We start from the raw sequence: 20,192 nt of genomic DNA on the forward strand, positions 1-20,192 counted from the left end.
TGTGAGCCCAGGTATGACTCCAGCTTCGAAGGACCGGGCGTGAGTTACGGCCTTTTGAGATGCGGGGGGCTGCGTCGCCTTGGACACCCCACGCCACCGTGGGAAGACAGCGGTGCACTGCCACCCCATTGCATTTGTGATGTGGCCGCACGGTGGATGGAGGGGAGGTTAACGGTGGAGTTGTCACAACAATCTCCTGTGTGACGTGTCACCTCCGTGATGGTGAATCTGCCACGGTGATCTGCCACATCATTCTCTTGTGACGTGCCTGGTCAGGTGAGTGGAGGGCACAGTGACCGGTCACATCAACTATCTTGTGGCGTGTTCGGTCAAGTGATAAGAGGGCACGGTGACCTGCCACGTCATTCTCCTGTGACGTGTCAGCTCGGTGAGGAGCGCGTGGTGGGCTGCTGGACAATGCCGGCGAAGCGGAGAGCTGTCGCAGCCATTGCCCATGTGAGGGGCCCGGCAATGGCAGAGGGGGTGTCGGTCTGGCCCTGGTCCACCCTCGTGGTGGGGGAGTGGGTGTCGGAGCGGAGGGGGGCACAATGGGCAGCTCTATAAATCAGAGCCACAGTGCAGCAGCAGCACCCACAGCTGCCAGCACCTCCAACGCCCACGCTCTCTCTGCGACTCGGGGACGATGGCGCGCATCTCCGCTTCCCTGCATCTTGCTCTGCTGCTGATGGTGCTGCAGCTCCTGATGCTGTCACTGTCGGCCGGTGAGAGCACGACCTCTGGTTGGTTAGAGAAAGCAAGTGGAGTGTAGACCGAACAGAGAGTGTGCATAGCATCTTCTTGCAGTAACAGAAGTGACTAAAGCGTGTGTTAATGTGTGGCTCTGCAGATATATTATAAGTCCTATTTTGGGCCCCAGTAAGGAAAGGCTGCCCCATCCCTTCCATACAAAAAATATGGGCAGTGTTTCTGTGCACTCTCGACTTGATACTTGGCTCTCGAGGGCCTCGGTCTCTTCAGGAAACCCAAACCCGCAGCTTCCAACCTGTGGGAGTCTTATAAACTGCTGCCCCTGTTGTCCAGAATTCCCTATCCCTGCGTCTCTTTGCTGCCGATTTCCTTCCCCTCTTGAATCCAGTCAAGAACTTACTGCTCTCCTCATCACTCCACCCATGTTTTCTTTTTTACTGTTTGCTTAAAATTCTAGATGTCCCTGCCTTCAATCAGGACCTAATTGCAGAACAAGTCAACATCTTGTAGGGTGGCGGTGGTGGTTGAGACTGGATGAACATGGTGTGTCATGCCACTGTTCGCTCGGCCAAATTTGTGTTTTCATGTTGTATATTATTTAGTCCCAAGTGAGCTGCTTTTGTGTTTTAATGGGTAACCCTGAACAGCTTCTTGAAGATTAAGTTGTTTTACATGATCTTGATTTGATTTGGTTTTACATGCTACGTGAATTCAACTTGTTTACATGAGTGTTGGTAATTTAATTGAATTTATATTTTAAAAGGGGACTGCTTCGGGTCGGGCAAAAAAGGCAGAGCCCAGATCGAGACGGAGAGCAACCTGGGAGGGCAAGCAGCATCAGCCAGTCGGCAACGTCTTCGATGAGCTCAATATTAACCCGAACTCTGGCAACTGATGGGAGAAAACACCTTTTATGGATCATATTGGTCGCGAAAGCCTACGTGTTAAACTATCTGATGTGAAGTCTTCAGACAGTAAAACAAAGCTTGACCAGCGCAGTTCCAGCCCAGCCTGTACACGAATGATGCGCAGCCAGAAAAAAATAGTCGAATCCGACAAAATTGCCAGAATACCGTGAACAGCTGTAACCCCTCTTTGACCCCAACAGGGGCCCCTCTTTGACCCCCACAGGGACCCCTCTTAGACCCCCACAGGGGCCCCTATCCGACCCCTACAGGGGCCCCTCTTAGACCCTCACAGGGACCCCTCTTTGACCCCCACAGGGACCCCTCTTTGACCCCCACAGGGACCCCTCTTTGACCCCCACAGGGGCCCCTCTTAGACCCCCACAGGGACCCCTCTTTGACCCCCACAGGGACCCCTCTTTGACCCCCACAGGGGCCCCTCTTAGACCCCCACAGGGACCCCTCTTTGGCCCCCTCAGGGACCCCTCTTAGACCCCCACAGGGGCCCCTCTTAGACCACCACAGGGACCCCTCTTAGACCCCCAGAGGGGCCCCTCTTTGACCCCCACAGGGACCCCTCTTTGACCCCCACAGGGACCCCTCTTTGACCCCCAGAGGGACCCCTCTTAGACCCCCACAGGGGCCCCTCTTCGACCCCCACAGGGGCCCCTCTTGGACCCCCACAGGGGCCCCTCTTGGACCCCCAGAGGGGCCCCTCTTTGACCCCCAGAGGGGCCCCTCTTTGACCCCCACAGGGACCCCTATTTGACCCCCACAGGGACCCCTCTTTGACCCCCACAGGGACCCCTCTTTGACCCCCACAGGGACCCCTCTTCGACCCCCACAGGGGCCCCTCTTGGACCCCCAGCGTGGCCTCGCTCCGCCGTGGCCACGCCCCCTTCTCTCTGGAACCTGCTGGTGGGTTCCCGAGGCTTCCCGATGGGCCCCCCTCTGTGACCTTTCCCCTCTGTGACCTTTCCCCTCTGTGACCTTTGCCCCCGAGATGTCCCCCCCTCGTGTCTATCGTGGCCTGCTGACTTCAGTACTGCTGTACGCCGCAGTTCCCCTTTCTCGCCAGCAGCCAGCACTATGCCACTACACGTGTATGCACCTTTAGGTAACCTTGCCGGCGTGTGGGTATGTATATACGTGTAGCTCTCCACAGGGGTGGTGTGAACACAATCTAAGGTTGGCTCCTCGCACCGACGGCTAATCGACACTTCTCCCGCCTTTCTGCGACCTCTGCTGCTGCGGGTCGTGGCCATATCGGGCCGTGCCGGGTCTCGCCTGATAGAGGGGCGCCCGCTTTGTTGACGATGCAAAATGGCTCGGCGGTGGATGTGGACCCTCTGCGTGTGACGTGAGCACGACCTAAAATTGGCCCCTCGCACCTCCCCAACGACGAATTTGCGCTTTTCCCGACTTCCCGTGAGTTCTGGCGGCGCACAGCTACATCGCACCGGGCCTGGTCTGGCCTGACAACAGGGGGGCGAACCGCTTTGAGCGCGATGCACAATTACTCGGCTTTGGCCCCTCTGCGGGCACCGTGCACAACGCCTGAGGTTGGCTCCTTGCCCCACGTACACACCACCCAACACCCCCCGCACCCGAAATTATGCGGCCTTCCCATTGCTCGGGGAGACGGCTCCTGGGCGTGAGCACCCTCTGCCCGCCTCACGGAAACTGAGGGCCTCACATTCGTGCCGAGCCCTCTCATAGAGTTAGCTACCTGCCTAACCACAACAACAACAACCGCCATTCACCACTAAGTGGCGTCGACGTCACCACGGCGCTTGTGCCAGGCTATGTGCACGTTAAGGCCACGTGAAGTGTCGAACGCCCGCTGGCAGGAGGTCATTAGGACCCAGGTGCCATGGGTTGATAGTCACTTGCACACCCGCAGCTCACCACCAACAATATGAAGACCAAGACGACCCCGACTGTCACATTTTCATCTTTCACCTCGGGTGTGGCTGGGCAATGGCGGACCTTCTGGGGCGACTCGACGCCGTGAGCGAAGGCGCGGTGGCACGAGAGCCCAGGAGGGTCGCGTGGGACACTTGGACTTCACGCTCGTCCGCACGCGGCCACTCTCCAGCTCGCCCTCCAGACTCTGCCGCCCTGTGCCTCTCCTTCCTCGTTTGCGCCCACTCTGGGCCCATTAGCTCCCTGGTTTGCTACGGACAAGGGAGCCAGCGCCAATTGCTTTATTCTACCTCCGTCACTCACAGTTCCCTCCTTCATCCACGGCTCTCTCCTCCCATCCCTCCTATCCCCACGGCCCCCTCTCTCATTCCCTCCCCACCCCCTTCCACCTCATTACTGTCAACTCACTGCCACCGCCCCACATATCGTTACACCTCAGACCATGTCTCCACGTCTCTCGCCACCGATCGAATATCGTCACATCGCGGGGGGTCACTCCCGGTCAAGTGGGTGCAGGGATTGGGGGTCAGCGTGTAAGGGGGTAGGGGAACGCTGATGTTACCCGTTATGGGAGACCGGTGACATCCGCGAGCAGACCGCACGGCAGTGCACGCCACGTGGCGAGCGGGGCCGATGATGTCCATCCAATGAAATGCATCGATTTGTGTTCATTCGTATCGCCTTTTTCTGACAGCGGCTGATAGATCTGGCTCCTGCCCAAAGCGGCGGCCTGGCACCGTCGGCACGTGCGTCAACCTCTGCGAAGACGACGACAGCTGCCCGGGAAAGCAGAAATGCTGCAGCAACGGCTGTGGCCGCACCTGCATGGAGCCCGTGCGGCCAGGTGCGGCGCGCCCCCCCCCCCACCTCCCACGCGCCTCTACAAAGACGAAGGTCCCCCGGTATCGCCTGCAACAGCCTGTTAGGGGGCAAGTGCTGTTCGCGAGCAGCACGTGTGAAGGCCGGGCACGGCACACCAGGGGTGGGGTGGTCAGCACCAGGCCCGGCCGCCTTTGTCCCCGAGTAGCGATGTTTCCACATCGAACCAGGTACTCCACGTGAGTCTTTGGGTCTCTCTGTTAGTTTTATGGTTCGTTGTCTGAGTCTGAGGGTCTCTGTGTGAGTCTATGGGTCTCTGTGTGAGTCTATGGGTCTCTGTTTGAGTCGATGGGTCTCTGTGTTAGTCTATTGTTATTCTGTGAGTCCGAGGGTCTCTGTGCGAGTCTACACCCCTCGGTGTGAGTCTACGAGTCTCTATGTGAGCCTACGGTTATTTTACGTGAGTCTGGGGTTGCTCGTGTGTGAGTTTATCGAAGAGCAGATGGTGTGAGATCGTCAGGGCAGATCTTGGAGGTCCCGTATCTCCTGTGCAGCAGCAGCAGCAACTGCAGCAGGGTCGAGTGAGTCGAGGGCAGGACATCAGTGTCGAGACGCTTGGGCCGCGCCGACGTCTTTTCGATGTGAAAGCAGCGTGCGAGTGAAACGATTCCCAATTTTCTATTTGAATGTGTCTCAAAGACAAGCCCGGCGCCTGTGCCTTTGTCAACACGAGCAAAATCCGCTGCCTATCCCACGAAAACAAATGCGCGGACGACCAGGACTGCCCTGACGACAGGAAATGCTGTGACACCACGGGCTGCGGGAAGCAATGCACGAGACCAGGTACGCCACGGCGACGGCTGTCCCATCATCACCAGCCTCTGTAAATTAACATCGGCAGCCGTGATGTTACTACTGCTGGAGGAAGGACCCCCAACCCTTCGCCACCTTTCGCGGGCCTTGAGACTGGAGCTGATTAACGCGCTTGGTAAAGGGGGCGGGGTGGGGTTCTCGTTTTGTGTGATCAAGTCAGACATTCGTATTGATATTGAACGACAAACATAGCTCGTCCAAGGGTGTGTCCCCTCCCTGGATTTCGAAACAATTCAACGAAAATGTAACGAGAAATCGTGCTCGTGGGAAACGCCACATTTGTGGGTGGTACAAAAGAAACTCCCTCGAAGGGAGGGGGTCAATCTTTGACCGTTGCAAGTTAGCGGTGCGCCTCGCACGTTGTCCATCCTCCAAAGCATCGCGCACTGCAGCGGAGGCAGTGTTTGGGGTAATTAAATCGATGCAAGAGACCGTGTTAGCGTCCAGCGTGCATGCGTGAAAGTTGGACGCTCGATGGGAATTCATCGCGAGCTTAGCAACTGACATCGACTGAGAACGCGACGTCACTTTCCCGCTGCGGAGGCTGAGTACGGGGTGTGTGTCTTGTTAGATGATTACTCGTGGTGTGCAGGTGTGATGAAGAACTCCAAAGGCGGTAATTTGTTGGGTACATCTCCCGAGCGCGCTGCCTCGTGGCGGTGGCGGTGTCCCTGATATCCACGTCACCCTCCCCATGTCCTACAGAGGCGCTATCCAAGGATGCCTAACATCCTCACGGATCTATGTTGAACTTGTTCCAACTGTGCTAATCGGAGGTGCGGGGGAAGGACAACAACCCAAACACACACAACAAAAAATCAGTTCTTAAGAAATTCGTTTGTCAATCGAGATGGTTTCAAAGTGCATCGCTCCCAGAGCGTTCCAGACGGCCGCAGAAGCGCACCTGAAAACGCGCGATGCGGCAACCGCCTTTGTTCGACAGCTCGCCAGATGCTGCGCAGGGGGGGGGGGGGTGCAGCTGCTCACGTGACCCTGTTGCTGTGCGATTGTTTCACCAGTGCAACGCAGGCCCGGATTTTGTCCGTATGTCAACGCCCAGCTTTCCAAATGCGCGTACCGACCCGACCTCAACCGATGCCAGCAGGACTGGCAGTGCCCCGGCAAAGAGAAGTGCTGCAGCTCCGGCTGCCTGATGATCTGCAGAAAGCCAGGTACGCAAGCCCCGATCATCACTCACCAGCCAGGGGGAGGAAGATCGCGCCATCGTCACTGTTGCCATGCTCATCACTTGCATCGGCAGCCGTGATCTATCCACTGCTGGATGAAGGCCTCTCCCCAAGGCCTTGCCAACTCTCGCGATCACGTGAAGCAGTAGTCCATCAGCTGGTCGTAATCTCTCCACGGTGGATATCATCTCGGGCGCGTTCCCCTCCTCTGGCTGCCATCCCATCCTTCGTCTTCTCTCTTCCTCTCCGCGCTGTTCCAAGCGGACACCTCTCGGTGCTTCTTCGATCGCTTCTGTTCCATCCTCTTTGTGACCGTCCACGCTTCTGATCAGTGCGTCACAGCAGGCGATATGCGCCGATTGTCAACGTTCTTCTTCATTGGGCACGTGGTCTGTCGCTTCCAATGTGCAGGTTCGCCCTCGTCCGCCTCACTGCGTCACCACCTCGATCCCGGTCGCCTGCATTCACTGCCCTCGGTGCGCGCACTCTGCTGCGCTTCCCACTGAGGGCTGTCCTGCTAAAAATATATAATTGATGGGCCACAAAATCGTCATAGTCCACAACATTGAGAGGAGGTGGATTCAGTTGATAACTTTTTTAAGTTAATTGTGCATCTTTCGGTGGTGGTGGTGATGATGATGATTCGCCCAGTCGACGTAAATATTTAAATTCTGACGCAATTAAAACCTATCGATCGTGGGTCGTACAGCCTTCCAACGACACTGGCATGCATGTGTAATGCACACATGTGCTACCGCACACATGTGTTACCGCATGCATGTGTAACGCACACGTGTACCACACGCATGTGTAATGCACACATGTAACGCACACATGTGTTACCACACTCATGAGTAATGCACACATGTTACAGCACGCACCTTTCTGTTACGAGTCAAAAGCGCGGGAAACCCGCAGGCAAGCAGGTAAGGTAAAGGTGTGCTGGCGCCAACCATTTCCCAAGCTCTGCCGCCCTCTACACGTAAAAATGTTTCCAGGCAATTAACGGGTCTTTGATACAGGGGGGATGAACGGGAGTGCCCAGAGAAACCCCACACAAACGACAACAGATGGAGATGAATCCGCCTGCTGTGCCTGTCTCGGCCTCGCTCTGCACTGCATTGCACCACTATCCGAGTAGTTAACCTCGCATAAGAACATAAACACACTTACAGACAATGCTTCTTAAAGTCCAACAATGAACAGATGCACCTATCTTCACTGAGGCGCTAATTGTGCCTCCATTGTGTACTCTGTGTAATGGCTGACCACCCCCCCGCCCCCCACCTGGCCTTGTGACTTAGAGACCCTTAACTTGTAACTTCCTGGTCACGTGACCAAAATCAACACCACCATATCAAGACGTTCCTGTGTAAACACACCCCCATATCTGCCGTGGGGCAGAACAGTGCCACATTATTCACACCTCAGATTAGCGAGGTTGGATTGCGCGTGGCGCGACGGAAGTTCAACGCTACGTGAGCGGCATAGCCAGACCCTGGCAATCCTACGGGGCTCCTAAGTCACCGACCTGCACGGCCTCCACGCGTGACCAACCACGTCGGTTGCCCACGGCTCTCCCTTCCCTCGCCCTCGCGTGCGGGCCGCAGTGAAGGTCGGATCGTGCCCGGTGGAGGACACCTATTGCATCGCCAGAAAAGAGGATGATGAGGAGGAGGATTGCACGGACGACACCGACTGCCCCGGTGACAAGAAGTGCTGCAGCCTCGCGTGCGGGATTCGCTGCTTGGATCCAGAGCCATGTGAGAGTCGGTCGATACCGTCGCGCACCCGGCTCTGTCCCGTGACCTCCTGCCCGCGGGCCTTTGACAATTTCTCGTGGCCTCACGGTGCACCGAGTGTGGCACAAGCGCTTTGGTGACATTGAAAACAGATTCATTGGATGAAAAAGTTAATTATTGCGTTCATTGTGCTGCCATTTGCGGGGAGATGATGCGAAGAGTGGAATGTCAATTCACCCAGTGCACCGCTCGTACTCTCTCTCGCCGAGTTGCCTCGCGGATGGCTGATCGCGTGATCCCGCTTATCCGTGTCCAAGCTGTCATCCCTCGCCCTCGTCCGCCAGGTTCAGTGGTGAAGCCCGGTTCGTGCCCCATCCGGGACTACTCGAGGATCAAGTGCTTGCGCTACCAACATGACTGCAGTGGCGACGTTGACTGCCCCGACAACGACAAGTGCTGTCGTGTCGAGTGTGGAACTGGCTGCGTGGATCCAGATATTGGTGAGATCGGAACCCGCCCCTGCCCACCCCCCCTCCCCTCACCACCCTCCCACGGACACAGGGGCACGGAGACATGGGGACAACCTGTATGAAATCCCCCGCATCTCCTGGGAACCCTGCATTCTTTCATTTGCATGACATTTGAACATCAACGGGCAAGCTTATAACTGCATGCTGTGATTGGAGAGCCACGTGATGGCTTTGGGTGCACCGGTTGGATTCCCTATTATACCGCGTGTAAGAGCGTCTCTTGCACAACGATCGGAGATGTATGTTTGTTGAGTTTCTTTCGCGCCGTACGTCGGCAACCGTGCTAATCAGAGGTGCGTAATTGACGGGATGTGAGTCATCGACTGCTCCTCACGGGCAGTCACAAGCTCGGGTGTGTGGGAACTGGCTCCGTGAGTGCCCGTGCCTCACCCTGGATTCATTCACTAAGATCGAGTCTTGCACTCACAATGTGTGCCCTCAATGGGTTTATTTTTTTCAGCGAGAAAACCCGAAGGGCCGCTGTGAGGAGGCGTGCACTATGGCCGGCTACGCACGTCATCCCGCTGATCTGCCCAGCAGCAAGGGGCTTCACAAGGAGCGATCCGCACACCCCCCCCCCCCCCACTAACCCCCCCTACTGACCCCCCCCCCACTGACCCCCCCCCCCCACTAAACCCCCCCCTACTAAACCCCCCCCCCCTACTGACCCCCCCCCCCACTAACCCCCCCTTCACCCCTACCGGCCGTCTGCGGTCCGCAGCTCTCGCTCGCTATCTTAATTCGACAGATCCCGATGGCTGTGTCCAATAAAGTGCTGTGCGCCGAATCCTGTGTCCGAGTGTCCGTGTGCTTGCGTCTTCTGCTCTGTGATGGAACGTCGCGCTGGCAGGCGTCACGCCAGCTCAGCTCGAACCCACGTGGCGACGCGTGGACGTGTGAGACCACACGTGACCACGCGTGAGAAGACAAGTGGTCACGCGTGAGAACACATGTGGCCACGCGTGAGAAGACACGTGACCACGCGTGAGAAGACACGTGACCTTACGTGCGACCACACGTGGCCACGCGTGAGAAGACACGTGGCCACGCGTGAAAAGACACGTGGCCACGTTCCCACGGCCACTGGGGAGCAAGGGGAGCCCGGTTCGTGAACCAGGCGGACGGGATCGGCTCGGGTTCCTTGTGTAGTCTTACAGGACAGTGATTGGAATCGTTGGGTTTAGGCCTCGTATTGATGAAGCTTAAACACATGCGGGTGAACAGAACGTTACGTTGTTCCGCAGGCGATTTCTTAGTTTACCACACATGTGGGTGATTACATTGTTTTGCTACATTTTAAAGCTATGTTTGTTTAAGCATTATCCTGTTCTATAATTACTTGTAAGTTAATGCAAACAATGCCTCATCCCACTCACCCGCCTTGCATTTACAAGTGAATTGATCCGCTGTGATCCATATGATGTTTGATATGCCTTGACATTTCTGTTCAGCCAGGGAATGTGACCTTAATCTGGATTTGTGTAGCCCCACCGCGCCCGCGTCGTGGACCGTGGCGGTATCTGTGGCTCGTCGTGTTTCTGCGCTGCTGCCTCGTGTCCCGAACGCGTGGCAGTCCGATACACTCCAGACTGCTGCCTCGTGTCACGAACGATGTGAGCGCCGGGTGCCGAATGGAACGCGTTCCCGTGCAGAACAAATCCCACCGAGGAGATGCAGAGATGAAATCAGCTCGTGTGCGAGTGCTCAGGTGGATTGTTGTGAGAGATAGTGGCAGCTTAAGGAAGTCTCCATCCAGCAGTGGACTAACCATGACTCGGCTCTACATCTCCCCATGGCCTTACACCACCTCATCTCGTCTCTCTCATCTCATTCCAAGCCCCCTCCTCTCGTCCTCTTCGTTCCCAATCATCTCTCCGTCTCTCTCTCTGTCCCTCATTCTTCCTGTGCCCAATCCCGTATTCGGCCCTTCTCCTTACTTGCACCCCATCTACTGGAATCGACTCCCACTGGTACATTGAGCAGCACCCCCCATAGACTCAACACTGCCCAAAGACTCAGCACTGCCCATAGACTCAACACTGCCCAAAAACTCAGCACTGCCCATAGACTCAACACTGCCCATAGACTCAACACTTCAGACTCTGTCTTCTCGACAGACCTGTTCTTCACCTGAGGACGGCTGCTTGCGTTGTGGCCGAAACGTCGTGATAATTATTTTATTGTTTTATTTGTATTATTTTATTATTTCCATTCTACGTGACTTTACCGAAATAAGCAAGAAGATGACTGCCCATAGACTCAACACTGCCCAAAGACTCAGCACTGCCCATAGACTCAGCACTGCCCAAAGACTCAGCACTGCCCATAGACACTGCACATAGACTTAACACTGCCCATAGACTCAATACTGTCCATATGTAATGAGAGCCTATGTCCGGCTCACGTGGTGATCGGCTCTGCCGGTCCTGCTTTTCAACCAATGGGGGGAGAGTCTGGGAGCATGGCCCTGGCGTGATCGAGGGATGTCAGCTAGGATGATTGGTTCTGCTGGTCTTGGCCTCAGCCAATGGGAAGACAAGTCAGGGGCGTTGTCCCGGGAGTTGATGGGGAATCTGGAACATTCAGCGCAGGCTATGAAGGATTGGCTGGAGCGTACCACGTGACCCAGGCATTAAATAAGGGAAGAGCCGAGGGACACGTGGTCAGACGAGGAACGAAGAGAGAGAGGGGCCATGCGCGAGCAGGGCTCCGAGTGCCACGTGGCGGTGCGTCTCTTGCGATCTGACTGCCCACTTCCCGTTGCCTGCCAGCAACGGGGAGTGCTTGTGAACTGAAATAAGTAAATAAAAGGTCCGATTCCACAAGCCGTCTCCAAGAGTATTATTACACATAGACTCAACACTGCCCAAAGACTCAGCACTGCCCAAAGACTCAACACTGCACATAAACTCAACACTACCCATAGACTCGACACTGCACATAGACCCAGCACTGCCCAAAGACTCAGCACTGCCCATAGACTCAACACTGCACATAGAGTCAACACTGCACGTAGACCCAGCACTGCCCATACTCAACACTTCTCCTGTACAGGAAGCAATCCCTTCACCTCCCTCCCTTCTCTCTTAAAGCCTCGCCTCTCTTCTCTACTGCCCATTCTCTCTCTTCCCCTCGCTCCTCCACTGCTTCCCGTCCCTCCCCGACTATTTCATGACCCCTAAGCATCCCTCTATCGCTGTCACTCATTCCTCAATCCTTGCACCGCTTCATAATTCCATTCTCTGCCACCGTTTTGTAAGCTATGCCAAACGCTTTGAGTGAAGACGCTCGCGATATAAATATACAATTCGGTTATGACGCACATTGGTTGAGGGATAGGAACTAAGACAGAGACAAAGATCCCCCGTATAGCATTAACAGACTTGTGGCAAGTGCTGTTTGCGAGCACCTACGAAGGCCAGAACGGCACACGAGGGGGTGGGTGGCCAGCAACCACGCCCGGCCGCCTTTGTCTCTCTAGTGGCGATGTTTACACCGCACCAGGTACTCATTTGAGGCTGAGTCGAGCTAGGGGAGGCCCAGGACCAGTTCAGAATATCGTCACCGGTGTTGACCGTGAGCGGTAATCGAACTCGGGTGACCGCGACACCCGCGCTGCAAGGGAACAGCAACTGGCGTCTCGATCTCGGACCTCGTTACGAGTTTTTGCCGTTCGCAGATTTGCGAATCCGATCGAGGGGGTCCCGCTGCCGCTGCTGCTGCCGTGCGCATGGCACGCGCGAGGGATTAGGGTGGCGGGTCTGTTGGCAGCACCACGCCGCTCCGCGTTCTGTTTACGTCGCCACAAATGATTGTTTGCTCAGCGCTAAATCCACACCACTCCAGCTTAAGCTTTGTCTGATGACGATATGATGATAATAATCATGAAGCGATTCTTGAATCGAAGAAACGTCCCGGGATCGTGACAATGCAAGGAATCGCTCGCGGGGGGTGGGGGGGTGTGAATGTTGTACAGTACTGCACAGCTCCCTCTCTATGGTTATTGCGGTCGTGACCGCGTGTTGTTCGGGCGCCATGTTCGACGTTTCTCTCCACGTTCTGGGAGCTTCTTCAGTCGCTCAATTCCCTTGCTGGGAGCCCCAGCGCGTGCACACGTGCTGACGAGCCGAGTGACCGCCACATACAGAACTCAGAACAACAACATTCACGTCGACGTAGCTTTGCCCAAAGGCCAAATGAACCCACGGCTGACGTTCGTGGCGAGTGTGTCACGTGGTGATGTTTGAGCAAACGAGACGAAATTCATTTCAGAGCTGGGCCGTAGCTTCTGAGAGTTGGGGGTTTGCACCCCAGGGTCCGAATGAACGGTTGAAGCCCAGCCTGGGGCTAATTTGTAGATATTTTTTTTACTGATTTGAAGCGTGCGCATTGAGGACTTTCCCGCATGCACCACCGCGTCACGATTTGCCAGTTATCTCATCGCACAGGGAGATTGGAGGTGATTGCTGATTTGCCTGTGTGAGCACGTCCCCCCCCCTCCAATGGGCGTTGTGTGAGCGTGATTATTGAATGGGATTGGGTGAGCGCGCGTCAATTACTGTTTGGAAGACACGGGGAGCCACGGGGTGACCGCAATACAGGTCCACGTATCTTCATAGTTCGGTCCGCGCCCCCCCCAACACCACCTCTGTTCACCACCCGGCACTAATTTGGGGGTGGTGAAGTATGGTCACGCAACCTCTACGACCGACAAGTGCACTGACTGAGCGCAGGGCGGGTATATTTATTATGCGTTTAATACTCGCGTTGTTTTTTTGCGTATAACTTATGGAAAAACAAATATTCTTGTCTTCAAAAAGGATGAGGCGCCAACCGAGCCGGTGGAACTGGTTATCTGGTTAATCTCGAACTTTCTCCACGTCCAGTGAGAAGATGCCTCGGGGCCGTGCCGAGACACGCCCCGTGCGCCACGTCCCCATCACGGCCCAAGGGGCATGGGCGAGTGTCGGTGAGGCATCGGTCCGCCCGTGTGGGGGGGGGGGAGTGGGCGAGGGTGGGGGCCAAGTGGGCAAGGGCAGCTCTATAAAGCAGAGCCACGGCACAGCAGGCGCTAAAGCCACCACCTCCAAGCCACGCTCCACCCTGCGACTGGAGACCATGACGCGGTATTTCGCGTCCCCGCATCTTGCCCCGCTGCTGCTGCTGCTACTGCAGCTGCTGTCACCATCGACTGGTGAGCGCGACCTCTGTCTGGTTCAGGAGGCAGAGGGCTGGACTCGTCGTGGGGTCGCGCATCGCCTTCTGTGAGAGCCCAGGGGAGCCCAGGGGAGCCCAGGAACCACGTGCGCTTCGTGACTCTGCTCCGTACGCACTTCGGCTTCAAACGCGGCCCGAAATCGTGCCATTATCCGTCCATTGCAGACGTTTTTAGCCCGCACTAATCGGGTACGGAGAGCGAGACGCCTTGCAGTGGCAGGAGCGGCCAGGCTGTGCGCTGTTTCATGTATCGCTATTTAAACTTGCAATGTAATCCAGGGACTGTCTTGGTATGGTTTGGGACTTGTTGTTTTGCTGCCTTTCCTCAATACTTTTATTTGGTCTTGTCAAATCGGAAGACATGCGTGTGTTTTTTTTTAATTGTGCAATTTGTACTTGTATACTTTATTTGTATTTCTAGCGACTTTCTTACATTTGTTTCTCCATCTTGCACTCCTGTCGTAGTTTTATGAGGTAACTCGCGAATCCCTCGCCCAGATTGGGCATCTGGAAACGGCGTCGTAGCTTCATCGGATTCCTCCTCCCCAAGCTAAATATTCCAAATGCCATGTGCCAGCAACCATTTTATAATTTTTACTCAACGGCTTCTATCAAACTACGTTTGCGTACACTTAAAAACCTATCCTGGTGTTGATCTCTTGACATTAATTCTCATCCGGTCCCCCCCCCCACAGAGGAACGCGTGCAGACTCCCATCTCTCATCATTCACCCCGACTCTACTCTCCTCTACGTATACTGTTATGAAAAGGGGTCATTGCCCGAACCGTCGTCTATAACATACATTTCATTTCAAGGCCACGGGTGGAATTTACGAAGGTGTTTTTTCCGTTGAGCGGCCTATTTGTGTCCGCATGAACGCCGACTTCCCTCGCTACCAAGTCGCATCCCACCCATCTGTCCCGAAGCCGTTTGGTCAACACAGCACCGCGTGCTGCGGGCAATCTCCTCGCCCCCCCACATCCAGCGGCTGCCCTGGCCGTAACGGCGGCGGGTGGCTCCCCCGTAGTCGTCATATCCCATGCTGCCCACTGCACGGGGGACGCTTTAAAGTTGTCATTCGCAAGAGGTTAGGCCATTGTGCCGGCATCTGGTCCAGATCTTCCCGCCAATTACTCGCTCGAGGGTTTGTGCCCTCGACTGGCGAAGCGATGCCACCCCCGGGTCATGCTGACAATGAGGCTCATGCTGGTCTCTTTGGTCGAACCAGGTGAGAAGTCCATCAACCTGAACCCTGAGCAAACGACGAGGGCCCTTCTGGCCCAACTCCCGCGAACCCCCCAATCCACAAACCACGGTCGTCCACCTCCCATCAACGTGGCATCGATAGCCGCGCCCGTGCCACGTCGCGCCCGTGCCAGGGTTACGCGCAAGGCGGAATGACGCCCATCTCGCGAACGCGCCTCGATTTTGTTTTTGATCGGAATCCTTTTTATCGGTTTCCCCCGACCAGTTGCCCTGAAGCTCGGCTCCTGCCCTACGCCGCCCCCTGATGCCCTGGGGACGTGTGACGAGGCGTGCAAGGACGACGAGAGCTGCCCCGGGGAGCAGAAGTGCTGCAGCAACGGCTGTGGCCACGGCTGCGTGGAGCCACTCGCACTGCACCCCGTGGACCCGCGTACGTGGACCCCCCCCACCACTCCTGCACCCCCCCCCACCACTCCTGTACCCCCCCCCACTCCTCCAACACTCCCCCCACCGCACATCTCCAACCCCGCCCCTACAAGGCGTGTCTCGGTATAAAGTTTTGTAGCCTGCCCCCCCCCACCTCGAATGCCACCCGACTGGGTGGCACAGGGGCAAGGCCCGCACCTCGCAGCCAGCAGGGGCCCGCGTGGCCACGTAGGGGCTTGTGTGGCTCCTTCCCTCTGCTCTGCGTTGCTGTTTCTTCCCAATTTAGCTTTGTAAGAAGAAAAGATGCAACGGTAATATAGCTTGTAACTGGTATGAACCAATCGCGTTGTAATGATGAAACATTACCTGCAAGTTTATAGGGCAACACCGCTTCCGACTGTTGGGTTTTGTTGATTGACAGGAAAGCGTTGAACTCTTTCGCCAACGTGGCCACCCCTTCCCTGGAGCCTGTCTCGTGGTGCCATGCTTTTACACGACCCTTGTGGGCAACCCCTTAGGGTGGATGTGGACTTTTGAGGGACTTTGGTACCTTTTTTTTATACGGACTCTGTGGCTATTGAGGGACCAGGTCAAGGTTGACAATATCAAGTAAGGGAGTCACCAAGATGCCGTGAGCATGATGATGCGATATCAAGCCACGTGGGGGGCACTTGGTCAATGCGGAATCCTTGGCACAAGGCGGCGTTTCTCGTGCTGGGGTTTTTGTTGTTGGTTAATCGGAAGGCAACAACGTGGGGCTCCGTTGGCCCTTTCTCCGCGTTCGCGCCGCAGTCCCAGACAAGCCCGGCGAGTGTCGCTACGTCAACACCGCGCTCGTCCGCTGCTCCATCAAAGCCGCCATCGACGAGTGCAAGCAGGACTGGCAGTGCCCGGGCAAGCAGAAGTGCTGCAACGTGGGGTGCAAGTTGAAGTGTAGCAAACCAGGTACGCCCGGCCACCCTTTCTCTCTCTTCTCTCGTCCAGCCAAAGAAAGCTCGTGCCCTCGTCACCATCATCATCATCGTCATTACCATCAGCAGCCATGACGTTTCCACTGCTGCGTGAAGGCTCCAATTTGTCTTCGATGCGTCACCCCTGGCATTGTCGTCACTTTGCTGCTCCACCTTCACCTTGTTTACGGCCATAAACCCGAGTGCAGCTGCTGACTTGGCCGTTGCTGTGCATTTCGGTGCTGTTGTTTCTGCAGTCAAAAACAAGCACGGATTTTGTCCGTACGTCGACACCAGGCTCATCAAATGCGCGTTCCGGCCCGACCTCAACAAATGCCAGCAGGACTGGCAGTGCCCCGGCAAAGAGAAGTGCTGCAGCTCCGGCTGCGCCATGATCTGCACTCAGCCAGGTACGCAAGCCTCGATCGTGACCCAGCTAGGGGAAGGAAGGTCCATGCCATTTTATTTTTCCCATCGGCAGCCATGATCTATCTATTACTGGATGAAAGCATTGCCAACTCTAACTGCCTTTTGTGAAGCAACAGTTCATCGGCTCCTCTCGTCTGTCCACGGTGGACATCACCTCGGACGCGATCCCTCCTTTAGCTGCCACTCCATTAGTCTCGACCACTGGCCAAGTCGAGTTGCGTGTTGCTTAGGAGGGATGATGGCAAGTCCACTTGCCATCACGCCCACCTGCCACCGCGCCCACCTGCCACCGCGCCCACCTGCCACCGCGCCCACCTGCCACCGCGCCCACCTGCCACCGCGCCCACCTGCCACCGCGCCCACCTGCCACCGCGCCCACCGCGCCCACCTGCCACCGCGCCCACCTGCCACCGCGCCCACCTGCCACCGCGCCCACCTGCCACCGCGCCCACCTGCCACCGCGCCCACCTGCCACCGCGCCCACCTGCCACCGCGCCCACCTGCCACCGCGCCCACCTGCCACCGCGCCCACCTGCCACCGCGCCCACCTGCCACCGCGCCCACCTGCCACCGCGCCCACCTGCCACCGCGCCCACGTGCCACCGCGCCCACGTGCCACCGCGCCCACGTGCCACCGCGCCCACGTGCCACCGCGCCCACGTGCCACCGCGCCCACGTGCCACCGCGCCCACGTGCCACCGCGCCCACGTGCCACCGCGCCCACGTGCCACCGCGCCCACGTGCCACCGCGCCCACGTGCCACCGCGCCCACGTGCCACCGCGCCCACGTGCCACCGCGCCCACGTGCCACCGCGCCCACGTGCCACCGCGCCCACGTGCCACCGCGCCCACGTGCCACCGCGCCCACGTGCCACCGCGCCCACGTGCCACCGCGCCCACGTGCCACCGCGCCCACGTGCCACCGCGCCCACGTGCCACCGCGCCCACGTGCCACCGCGCCCACGTGCCACCGCGCCCACGTGCCAATAATGTCTCCTAACACCTTCTCTAATTCATGTTCTTGCACACGGCTCTAAAACTTCTCATTTAGTTGAGTTTGCAATTTAATATGGAAAATATATTAATCGCGTTAATTGTGCGACCACTTTAAAGTGTTCCAATAACGCAAGCACAGGTTGTCTGAACTCTACCTTCTATTGTTTTGGTTGAGCTTTTCCAGACGGCTCGCCAGGCAAGATGCTCCTTGTACTTGCCGGCTCAAATGGCTTCATGCCCGATCTGCTCGTCCCCTCGTGCTTGTGCGGTGCGTGTTCCAGTGAAGGCTGGGTCGTGCCCGGTCCGGGACTTCTCGCACATCGTCTGCATCCGCTATAACGACGGCTGCAAAAGTGACGACGACTGCCCTGACAAGCAGAAGTGCTGCAGCGTCCCGTGTGGTGTTGGCTGCGTTGCTCCAGAGCCGGGTGAGATTGGGCCCCCCCCCCCCACGACCACCAGGGGGAGCGGGAGACATCTGTGGAGTTCCCGGCAGTTTCCGAGTGCGCACCTGTGTTGTGCTATTTGGAGATGAAATCCACATGATGAGCTTATTATTAGTGTACGAGAGTTGGCGTCCGTATTCTTCTAGCTGGATCGATTCCATGTACCAGCCAAGCTGAATAGTAGATTTTGGGGGAGGGGGGGGCGGGTGGGCAGCTTCACTTTGGGACGACCTGCCCAGTTGCTCACGAGTCTGGGTTTATAATTCTTCTGCTTGTTTTGTTTTAACTTTTCAGAGAAGGACCAGATCGGGAAGGAGGCGGAGTCTGATGCAGAGGAGCAGGAGGAGTAGAGGCCACGCCCAGCAGCTCCACGTGCTTCTTGCTGCTGCTGCTGCTCACGCTGCAGAGCGTCTCTCGTCCGGTGTCTGGGGCTTCGCGGTGACGCGCCCGAGCTCGCTCGCGCCGGCTGTCTGGATGCAGCTGCTCGCTATGGCAATTCAACAGCTCCCGTTGGCTGTCCAATAAAAGTGCTTTGCGCTGAATGCTGTTCAAGTGGCCCAGTGTCGTCCTTGTGCGTGCTGTGCCTTCTGTGGTGCCGCGGGAGAGAACATCGTGCTCCCTGTGACTCTGAGCATGGAATATTCCAAATATTTGTGCAGTACCCCAAGAAGGGAATCAATATTTGTAGACCACCCCCACCCCCACCCCACCCTTGGTGTACTGGCCAGGGAAGGTAGAATACAACACTCGCTGAATTAGTTGGCACCAAACGGACCGTATGAAACGGTCAAACAACCTTGAAAGCCAAAAAAACTATTGATTTACAAATACATTTTGAAACGTTTTCAATTTAAAAATGGATGGATATTGACGTCTATACTCTTAGGTTTTTTTCGGTAAAGTCACGTAGGTAAAAAAAAAATAGAAATAAAATGAAAATAAATCAATTAATTCACGACGTTTTGGAGGCAACACGAGTCTCCGTCTTCAGGTGGGACCGTCACAGCTAAATTTACTTAATCAGTAAATTGATTTATTTTCATTTGTTATTATTTTATTTTTTACCCACGTGACTTTACCGAAAAAACCTAAGAGTATGAATCCTTGCAGTCACGAAAGCTTCACATCTAGAAATGGACGTCTATACCAATACACTTGACCAGAAAGCATTCACTTTTGCCAGCGTCAACTGGCCACGTTATTTACGTAACAAGGTTTAAAAAGGATCTTCTTGGTAGCAGAGTTGGTATCCATGTGAGCTGGTGAGGCGTGGGCGCGACCTGGAGCAGCGGAGGAAGCCACAGCTTCTGAAGGGGGGCGACTCCATCCCTAAAGCGGAAGGATCTCCACGGCAAAAAAGTGGAAGACGGCGTGGACGAGAGGGATCCGCTTGGGTTGAGTGAGGAGCGGCCTCGCTCGCTACCGGGAACCGTGGAGCTTGTGTAGTGGGTTCGAATTAGGTGCACACACACACAGCTTGGAGACAACAGTATTTAATAAACGTTAAGTAATATAACACTGTACATGAGGTGGTGACCACCTTCCTCAACTCACTAATCACTCTGGAACACGACACAGAGTGGACCAGGCAGGCGACGGGCTGCCTGGTCCAGGACGACGCCCCGGGACTTGAGGACCGATGATGTCGTCTTCACTTCGGAGTGCAACAGCCCCGCTCTGCATCCACACCCCGCTTATATTCGCTCTGGCGTGGCCGGCTCCGCCCAGGCGTGGCCGGCTCTGCCCAGGCCACGCCTCCCTCTCACGGGAGGTCTGGGTCCCTCCACCACGTGACCCCCCCAGGCACCCCCTTGGGGCCCCCAGCCCTCGT

General features: G+C 56.4%; 2 protein-coding genes across 3 annotated transcripts; both read left to right on the plus strand.

Annotated features, from left to right (window-relative positions):
• The first annotated feature begins 352 nt into the window (after nt 1-352).
• LOC144945803 (whey acidic protein-like) lies at nt 353-9,328 on the plus strand. Of its 2 annotated transcripts, XM_078874334.1 has the most exons (7): nt 353-722; nt 4,234-4,383; nt 5,058-5,201; nt 6,251-6,403; nt 8,029-8,181; nt 8,505-8,660; nt 9,151-9,328. In XM_078874334.1, exons 1-7 carry the CDS (start codon nt 644-646, stop codon nt 9,174-9,176), a joined length of 861 nt encoding a protein of 286 aa, XP_078730460.1. In that variant the 5' UTR covers nt 353-643; the 3' UTR covers nt 9,177-9,328. The 2 variants fall into 2 exon arrangements, with proteins under 2 accessions (XP_078730460.1, XP_078730461.1); XM_078874335.1 differs by lacking the exon at nt 5,058-5,201 and having other exon boundaries at nt 366-722; nt 9,151-9,319.
• Nucleotides 9,329-13,730: 4,402 nt separating this feature from the next.
• LOC144945804 (WAP four-disulfide core domain protein 8-like) lies at nt 13,731-18,908 on the plus strand. The gene is made up of 6 exons (XM_078874336.1): nt 13,731-13,884; nt 15,380-15,544; nt 16,333-16,485; nt 16,748-16,900; nt 18,197-18,343; nt 18,656-18,908. Exons 1-6 carry the CDS (start codon nt 13,809-13,811, stop codon nt 18,709-18,711), a joined length of 750 nt encoding a protein of 249 aa, XP_078730462.1. The 5' UTR covers nt 13,731-13,808; the 3' UTR covers nt 18,712-18,908.
• The last annotated feature ends 1,284 nt before the right edge of the window (nt 18,909-20,192 follow it).

This window comes from Lampetra fluviatilis, chromosome 39, assembly GCF_964198595.1.
Source record: "Lampetra fluviatilis chromosome 39, kcLamFluv1.1, whole genome shotgun sequence".
In the NCBI taxonomy this organism is placed as follows: domain Eukaryota; kingdom Metazoa; phylum Chordata; class Hyperoartia; order Petromyzontiformes; family Petromyzontidae; genus Lampetra; species Lampetra fluviatilis.